This window comes from Cydia fagiglandana, chromosome 19 (genome assembly GCF_963556715.1).
Source record: "Cydia fagiglandana chromosome 19, ilCydFagi1.1, whole genome shotgun sequence".
NCBI lineage: Eukaryota > Metazoa > Arthropoda > Insecta > Lepidoptera > Tortricidae > Cydia > Cydia fagiglandana.
Genome location: NC_085950.1, coordinates 4,680,593 through 4,690,101, shown reverse-complemented (window position 1 = coordinate 4,690,101; position 9,509 = coordinate 4,680,593). Strand labels below are relative to the sequence as shown.

Sequence of the window (9,509 nt, the reverse complement as noted above, 5' to 3'; positions counted from 1 at the left end):
ACACCATATAAAAATACCTAACCAAATAATAATTGAAATGTATATTTTTCAAACGCGAAGAGCCACCCAAAGAGCATTATTATCACGACGTTTCAAATGCGAAGAGCCACCCGACTGGGTGACATTGGATTTTTTTTATTCAATGCCTTTGACGTTTCAGACCAGTCTTTAATAAATAGTTAGACCAAGAAAAGTCTGCAACGATTTTGATAGGAACGGATTTGATAGCAGCCCACGCAGTGTGTCATTTAAACGTCAAACTTCTATGATAATATGACGTGTAAATAACACTTGCACTGCGTGTGCTATCAAATGTGAGTATTATATTCTTTGTGTCAAATCCGCTGCAGACTTTTCATGGTCCGACCTTATGTGGTTTAGTAAACCGTAGAGCACCATAGAGTAACTTATACAAATATACATATTCGGCCTTAAACAGTTTTTTGACAAGTTTTCACAATGACATTGATTCATCAAGGCGTTTTGTTTAGTATGTTTACAGGTGGCCTACCGCGAAACGCGAAAATCATCTGCCCCTCTATTGCTGAGCAGCGCGCACCGCTACGGAACGGACGCCAGGGGCCCGATTTTTGAATTTCGACTGCTCGATTTCGTGTATTTCGTTCAATAATATGGGCATTAAAATTCTACTAATAGAATTGAAAACGAGTGGTCACTGGTCAATACCACTCGATTCCAAATTTCTATCGCTCGTATTTCAAAAATTAACATTTCGCCGTTTTCCACCGATTTTCGAGTGACGAAATCGAGCGATCGAAATTCAAAAATCATCCCCCTGGTGTGGTTACTTATAACATAGAGTAGGGGCCCATTCCTCGAACGTTATTAGACTAATATTATTAGTCCACGAACTGTCAAATCGTACAGGATGCCATGACAACACACTAATAATATTAGACTAATATCGTTCGAGAAATGGGCCCCAGGTAATACTTATATTACTCTATAGTTTATAACGAGCAAAATGCGAGAGAAAGTCCAATTCAGTATGGCATGGTTTTCTCAGAATATAGCCAGACAACTATCTAGATATAGTAGTGTTTGCCCTGTAAACGGCATTTAGCGAGGCATGCACGTGTTTGCACACCATGTTTTGATAACGGACAGCTGACACGTACAGTCGGCCAAGAAAGTGGTAGACTACTTTCTTGGCTGACCGTACTTACACGGTGTATGTCTGAGGGTAAACATCATTATTGCTGTCTGGGGAATGGAGTTTAACATTTTAGCTGTAACCTGAGGCACAGAATAAATAATAGTACTAGGTACAGAAGATTCACTCTCTAACAAAACGCGTCTGTTACGATTCGGACAGATATGGCCGCTAGGTGGCGACAGCGCCACACGCGTCTTATGGCCAGCCACCAAAACTGGTATGGAACGGATGTACTTTTAGCTACCTGTTGCAAAGCGACGAAATCGCGGAGTGAGCCACGCCTGAGGCTAGTAAATACCGGTGATTTTGATATCTCGTTGCTTATCATGAACAGTGGTACAACTAAAAATGAAATGCTATTGCATTTAATATTCTATCTTTTACTGGTAAGATTTAAAGTCGAATGGCATTTCATTTTGTTTTGTGTCACTGTTCATGATAAGCGTCGATCTGTCATGTATGGTAAGGTGGGGTTAGACTATCACCGGAGCAATACATACACGTGTATGGAATTCTCCATAGAAGGTAGGATCGCATAGAAGTGGTACACGCGTGCCTCCGTGAGGAACAAAACATACGCAAATGCGACACTGTGATTGGTCGAATTCATTTGTTGCCCACCATTCTCCATACTAATAAAAAGGTGGGGAACAAACAAAAAGTGAGACTGTGACAAGGACAAGCAATAATACCGCTTTCTCTGCTACTCCTACTGAAAGATACATAAGACTATCTCGTTCTGTCAGTTACCCCCACCACTCATGCCAGATCCAGGTATATCCTAGATTCATGGAATTCTCGTACTGTTTTTCTTGCCCCGAGCATAATAAACTATGTTCGTCTAACCCCACCTTACCTTATGGAGGTAAATTGCTATTTTTTTTATGTGTAAGTACTTATGAGCACGCGTTGGCGGACCGACGTAATTGCTCATACGAAAACTACAGGCGTTATAAACGAAACAGTAAATCTCTGTAACATCCCTAGAAAATCCATTTAGGTATTATTGGTATTAACAAACAAAAAAGGAGTAAAACAATAAATGTTTATTCAACAACAGAACAATTCAACGATATCTTTGGTTTTTACAAAAAACAGAACTTACTGAAACAGCGCCATCTCTACAACCAAGCAGAAACTAAAACTAATCGAGCTCTTACTAAACTAAACCTATAATCTATTGATACTTATGTTTCCTTTAATTTAATTTAATACTAGTAATACATAATATATGTCTATGATTAATTAATTAATTATAAAAATGCTTATGGTTCATAATAACTAGTAGCGCCATCTAGCGCTAATCGTCCGAAGGCTGCTTGACCCAAAAGCCCCATGGTGCGTATCCGTCGTGCTTGGTGGGTCCTCTGTAAACCTTTATTTGTACTCGGGCTACGTCGTCTGTTGGAAAATAAATTGAATTAATTAATAATTTGGGGCCCTTTTTGAAAGTAAAGAAAGCGAATTAAACTAACATTTTTCTAGTATGATCTTCATTTATTATGGGCAATCAAATATACTGTTACTGTCTGTCCTTCGGGGCCCCCTGAAGATGGGGGCCCTGGGCACGAGTGTGTTTTCAGTTTGGGCGGGTACCATCTTGAATAAACGCTAACTTGGTTATTTCTTGCTACATTTGACAAAAGCGCCATCTTTCGCCCAACTTTGCAACTATAATAGCTTTTATTTTACCTTTTTTCTCTTCAGCTTGGCTGTGGTCTTCATCTTCATCAAACTCCTGTGGTCTCGCAGCGGAGAGGACGACCAGGGACAGCAGTAATAAGATACATAAGCGTTTCTGCAATAAAATATAAATATCTTTAACTTAAAGTTCTGCTAGTGGTCACTAGATGGCGTAATAACATAGATTTAAAACTTAAAAATGATTTCAATGCGCGAGTGGCCTAGCAGTAAGAGCGTGCGACTTACAATGCGTAGGTCGCGGGTTCAAACCCCGGCTCGTACCAACGAATTTTTCGGAGCTTATGTACGAAATATCATTTAATATACACCAGTCGCTTTTCGGTGAAAGAAAACATCGTGAGGACTCCGGACTAATCCCAATAAAGGCCTAGTTTACCCTCTAGGTTGGAAGGTCAGATGGCAGTCGCATCCGTAAAAACGTGTGCCTACGTCAATTCTTGGGATTAGTTGCCAAGCGGACCTCAGGCTCCCATGAGCCGTGGCAAAATGCCGGAATAGCGCGAGGAAGATGATCCATTTCATTCCAGCCAGTAGATAGCTGCCTCTAACTCTTACTTCACTGCAATAAGCCAGACTGATTATGTTTTGTCGTTACAATACAATTAATACATGACATGATAATGTCTCCCGTTTTCTAAATTTACAGTAAATTGATAGCCTCTTCTATACCAATTTTATTAAGTAACTTTATTCATGTAGTCAAAAATACTTTATTCATGTAGGCCTATGTGTAGCTACCTGCCTTTTACCATTCAATTCAATGGATAAGCTGAACTGATTCTGATAAAATTATGCATCTTAAATGCTTTGCTTAAGAAAGTATGATTATGAGCGTAAAAAGTACACAACTTTATACATCACAATCATGGTACAGTCACCTGCAATAATATGTAACACTTCGAAGGCCGCAAAAATATGTGACACGCTCTTATGGCTCTACAAATAAAATCGTGTCAGATATTTTTGCGGCCTTCCTTGTGTAACATACTATTGCAGGTAACTGTACTATACAAATGAAGGGGCTTGGTATGTGAACTTTACACTCAATATACACAAAATTAGTGAAATAAAACAAGGCACTTAACTTAAACTAATTTATTTAAAGATAATTAACTTTACAAGTAGTCCAATAGCCATAATCTTAAATATTATACAATTAAATGTTACAATAATATCAATATACAACAGTGGCAGCCCGTACAGTCGCCATCAGATATATTGGAGCGGCCAACATGTTCACAATATCTGAACACGCACTCTAACGCCTTGACAATAGAGGCGTGTTCAGATATTTGTGAGCGCCTTGGCCGCTCCGATATATCTGATGGCGACTGTACATAGAACTCAATTCCCACCAGCATGCCTAATTCTCAGCTAGATGATGAGTATTTGAGTATCCCTTCCCTTATGAGTATTTTGATGCGCCACCACTGACACATGGTTAAATCTACACTTTACTGCTTTCTGAGACCTTGTCAGACTCATTCCCACTGTCCGTAGACACAGCCTGTGCTGGGCTTTTCCTTTCCACTTCTTCCTCATCTTCACTTAACGAAGAACAGTCCGACAACTCCGCGTCTATCCATAGCTTCTTCTTCTTGGCCTTAGTTTTTTCTTCTGCAAGCTTTCTTTTCTGGCCAGTCTCGTTTGATGACCCAGCCGCTTGCCAGCCAGCATCTAAAGCCGCGCTTACACGCTCCGGCAGCTCCTGACGCTCGCGTTCGTAACTAGGATGCAAATTCACGTCAATCTTAGGCTCGGCTATAAGACGTTCAATTTTTTTTTGCTTTCGCTCGGCCGCCTCTCGTTCCCTCTCTTCCTGCCCTTCCAACCACTTCCTGAGACGTTTTTCTTCGTTAATATCTCTCAAACGACGCCCTGATAGATCGCGGCAAGCTTCACGATTTGTGGTTTTCTCAATTTGGGCCCCGATGGCACGTAGCATTGAACCAAAACCACCTTTTCCTCCGACGAGTTTTGTGAACACTCTGACCACATTATCGATGTTTTCTAACGTGGAATCACTTGAAGCAGCCTTCCCATTGATTGTCACGAATAGATCTTCACTTGGAATACCATATTTTTGAGAAATATTGCACTTCAATGACCCCACATCGTGGACATTGTTGATATCCGTTACGACGGTGTCCTCGAAGTAAATCTGGCACGGCATTTTGATGAAACAATTATTTATTGGCTACTTTTTATTAAACTTGGTGGTGATGTAGAGAAAATGTCCAAAATGAAATGAAAATCGAAAAACACTACGTAGCTGTTGTGCAAACACAAAAGGTAAAGAAAGAATGAATGAATCATATTGTCATTTTGACATAGAATTGATTGAACGAAAAACGAAAAATATAGTTGAATGAATGAATGACAATTATGACACTTTTTATAAACAGTATTGCCAGATATTCCAGATACAGCAAAATAACAAAAAAAATAACGTTAACGGTGACATTGTACTTTTTGCGTCAGAGTTTCAAAAGCACGTATACAAACATTAAACCGGATAACTGAAACTATTCAACATAAGCGTTTGCCAATCTATATTAAAAATTATATACAAAATACTCACTTCCATAATCGTTGTGAAGTTAGCAGCTACCTTAAAATATCTACGACGAAATCTTTATTGTTACTGAACTCCATAATGATTGGGAGCTCTTAAATAGATAACCGTGTTTTGTTAAATAATAAGAACCCTGCTCTCTTTTTTCACGCTTCAATGAACACCTAATAGTCGGAAGAAAGTGAAAGCACAAAATAATTGTGCAAAAAGAAAGGCCAGAACAAATCTATCTTGGATGTAATCGAAACTTTATTTATGCTTAATTAGGTAATCGACATGATTACTTGGCAGCGAATACATTTCCAATTAATTCTTAGATGTAAAATGTAATTTATGTAATCCAACATTGCATAACGCGTTATCCAGTGAAATAACAAAAAAACAATTAACGTTAAAACTGCTTTACCATGAAGTCCGAAAGATAACATAGATGGCGCCAAAAATTTTAATACGTTGATTGACGCCATTACAGTCTCCTGTCAAATGAGCAATTTGATTGGAGCTTTTTCAAATTAACAGGAAGTCGCCTTTTATAACAGAAAATTGGAGACACCTGATTTCGTTGCTCGTGTTATTATGGCTCAAAATATCAATCCACACTACGCTTCATCGTCAAATCCGGCTAAACAGAACGAGGATACGATAAAACTGAAGGACAATCATGCAGTAAGCAAACGGTGAGTTTTGGAAACAAAGCGTTCGATTTTCTGCTTTCCTCCAAGGCTTTGGTCACGAACGAGTGATTTTCTGTGTTTCAGATTGCAGAAAGAGTTGATGGAGCTGATGCGCTGCGCGGACAAAGGAATATCCGCGTTTCCAGAAAGCGAGAACCTGTTTAAATGGATCGGAACCATTAACGGACCATTGGATACCGTTTACGCGGGACACAAGTACAAGTTGTCGTTAGAGTTCCCTAATTCGTACCCGTACGCGCCTCCCGTGGTGAAGTTCGTGACGCCGTGCTTCCACCCAAACGTGGATACTTGTGGGTTAATATGTTTAGACATTTTAAAAGACAAGTGGACGGCCCTGTACGACGTTCGCACGATATTACTGTCCATCCAGAGCTTGTTAGCGGAGCCCAACACGCAGAGCCCTCTGAATCAGCAAGCATCCTTCCTCTGGCCGAACCAGCCCGCCTACAAGAAACATTTAGACGATTTCTATAGTAAACACAAAGACTCTTAGTTTATTATAATGATCACAGTTTGATTTGCGTTGTTTGTGTTGTGGATGTTTGTGAGTTTGCCGAATGGAGTTGACGGGAGCTTTTTTGTTTTAAGTTTTTCTGTTTGTGATTATTTTCTATAAGTTGTTAACGAAAAAGGCTTGTATAAGGTTGACCGGGGCTGTTTTTAATAGCATTCCTTTATGTTTAGTTTTCATCGAGTTATTATTTTTATTTCTTAGCTGTTATCTGACACAACTTTCTTTAAATAGTAATTATGGTTAACTAATGATTTCCTTGGTAACTTTCTCTAATTGTGTAGCTAACATTATTTATTTTTGTCAATAAGCCCGTCTCTTCAAACATGGTTTTATTCCGAAGTATGAATTAATGTATATTGAAAGATCATTGACAAATATAATTCTTTAGTGCAATTCACTATTTGCTTTTTCTTTATTCCTGACTGTCCAAATAATACTTAAGAGTTGATCATATCATTTGGACATCTTAATTTTTTTTTATGGCTTTTAATCCTGGTGAAATTTAGCAAGGTGGATTCTGCCAATGTCGAGGTGTAGACTATTGAGAAAATTCGAAATATAAACTTGGTCAAGCAGATCTTGTCAGTAGAAAAATGCGGCAAATTTGAAAAATGTAGGCGCGAAGGGAGATCGTCTCATAGAAAATTTGAATTTCGCGCCTTTTTCTACTGACAAGATTTGCTTGACCGTCTATAACTTGAAAAAAAAATTAAACGTTATTGTTAATTTTGATTATGATTTGGTACTCAAAGAATCAGGTCACTCTTTCAATCCTTTCATTGATGATTACTTATTGTATTATTTTAAATTACTATAGGCAAAGATTTTGTGCCATGAAAATATTTTATGAAAATTAATTCAAAAATTAACCCTGTGGGAAATCTTTAGTAACAAGATTTTGTTTGACTACCCAGTATAACCTTCGGACCACCATATATCAGAACAGAAATAATATAAAACTCTAGTCGGTTCACCATACTTAATAATGAATAATTTGTACTAGTATTAGGACTTTCAACCTTAAGAGGACAAAGAAATTAGTTTGCTAAAAAAACTTGTACTCATTCTATTTTCATAAAATTTTAGCAATAAAAACTAGTACCAGATAAATACCTATATGTTAAAATTATCATGCCAAAGGGTCTAGCCGTGTTTGTATGGGGCATCGGCCCCAGAAGCCAAATTGATTGCCGTTTTGCCAATTTATTAGGCCAGATGTAAGATGCTATTTCACCAAAAAAATAACCCTAAAATGCAGCAGGTTTTTGAGAAAATTAAAAAAAAAGAAAATTGGTTTTAATTTTTTTTTATCTAAACTACCGAACCGATTTTTTTGTAACTTATACACATTATGTAAGTAATCTAGATGCATTATTTAAAAAAAAATGGAGTTCCAAATATCCTTATAATTAGTAAAATTTTCACTTTTAATTTTTCAAAAAAAAAATTTTTATATTTCCGAAATAGGGACACACACCAATTTTGGGTATTTTATGTATAAATTAATGTTCTATAACATATATTTTTTTCAAAAATATTCATTTGGCTCAACAGGGTAAAAATACCGTATGTATGTATGTAATGTATGAACAGACACAACCGGGAGAACTCCCGGTCCCATATCAACCACCGCGCCGCTCTGTACGAATTTGAATTTCGAACGTAACAAATTGCTAAAATGGACTATATTATTATTGGCTGTATGCGGCTTGGTTGTCGTCGCGTCACGAAATTAAAAAACCGGCCAAGTGCGATTAGGACTTGCGTTTCTAGGGTTCCGTACATAAGTCCGACTCACGCTTGACTGCACATTTCTAATAGGTTTTCCTGTCATCTATAGGTAAAGAACTATTTTGAGTATTAATATTAATTTAAATATTAATTCATGATTTTTTGAGTATTTATTTCAAAATTTTAGACCCAGTAGTTTCGGAGATAAAGGTCATTTTTTGGCTATTTTCTTAAATAACTTCGAACCTATGTATTTTAAAATTATATAAAAATATGTCCATCTTTGGGTCACGAATTTACATATGTGTACCAAATTTCGACTTAATTGCTCCAGTAGTTTCCGAGAAAATAGGCTGTGACAGACGGACAGACAGACAGACGCACGAGTGATCCTATAAGGGCTTACGTTTTCCTCTAAGGACAGCGGGCTTTTTTCTATATAATCAATCGCATATTCTCGAAGCCGTTTGCAGATATTGCTAAGAACGTATAGTTAGACCGTAAAAAGTCTGCAGCGATGTTGATAGCCCACGCAGTGCAAGTGTCATTTTAAACGTCAAACTTCTATGAAATTATGACGTATACTAAACACTTACACTGCGTGGGCTATCAAATCCGCTGCAGACTTTGTTTGGTGCGACTTTAGTAATGTAACGATCTTGGAGATTTTGAAAATATTTTGTGTATAATCTCCTTTTTTTCCATTGCAAGATCAATATCAACGCAGCTCATATTAAAACGGAACTTTTTAATGAGCCGCGTTTCCCGCCTTTTTATTTTTTAATTTCGTGACGCGACGACAACCAAGCCGCATACAGCCAATAATAATATAGTCCATTTTAGCAATTTGTTACGTTCGAAATTCAAATTCGTATAGAGCGGCGCGGTGGTTGATATGGGACCGGGAGTTCTCCCGGTTGTGTCTGTTCATACATTACATACATACATACGGTATTTTTACCCTGTTGAGCCAAATGAATATTTTTGAAAAAATTATATGTTATAGAACATTAATTTATACATAAAATACCCAAAATTGGTGGGTGTCCCTATTTCGGAAATATAAAAAAAAATTTTTTGAAAAATTAAAAGTGAAAATTTTACTAATTATAA

At 37.5% G+C, this 9,509-nt stretch overlaps 2 protein-coding genes and 1 long non-coding RNA gene across 3 annotated transcripts; 1 reads left to right on the top strand and 2 right to left on the bottom strand.

Annotated features, from left to right (window-relative positions):
• Window positions 1-2,348: 2,348 nt before the first annotated feature.
• LOC134674093 (uncharacterized) lies at window positions 2,349-5,717 on the bottom strand. The gene is made up of 3 exons (XR_010099560.1): window positions 5,463-5,717; window positions 2,870-2,975; window positions 2,349-2,578 (listed from the first exon to the last, which is right to left on the bottom strand). It is a non-coding gene; the product is annotated as an uncharacterized LOC134674093 (long non-coding RNA).
• LOC134673806 (splicing regulator SDE2) lies at window positions 4,184-5,182 on the bottom strand. The gene has a single exon (XM_063531832.1). The coding sequence runs from the start codon at window positions 5,052-5,054 to the stop codon at window positions 4,329-4,331; it is 726 nt and encodes a 241-aa protein (XP_063387902.1). The 5' UTR covers window positions 5,055-5,182; the 3' UTR covers window positions 4,184-4,328.
• A 174-nt stretch (window positions 5,718-5,891) lies between the features above and the next one.
• LOC134673715 (ubiquitin-conjugating enzyme E2 C) lies at window positions 5,892-7,063 on the top strand. The gene is made up of 2 exons (XM_063531715.1): window positions 5,892-6,133; window positions 6,215-7,063. Exons 1-2 carry the CDS (start codon window positions 6,033-6,035, stop codon window positions 6,642-6,644), a joined length of 531 nt encoding a protein of 176 aa, XP_063387785.1. The 5' UTR covers window positions 5,892-6,032; the 3' UTR covers window positions 6,645-7,063.
• The last annotated feature ends 2,446 nt before the right edge of the window (window positions 7,064-9,509 follow it).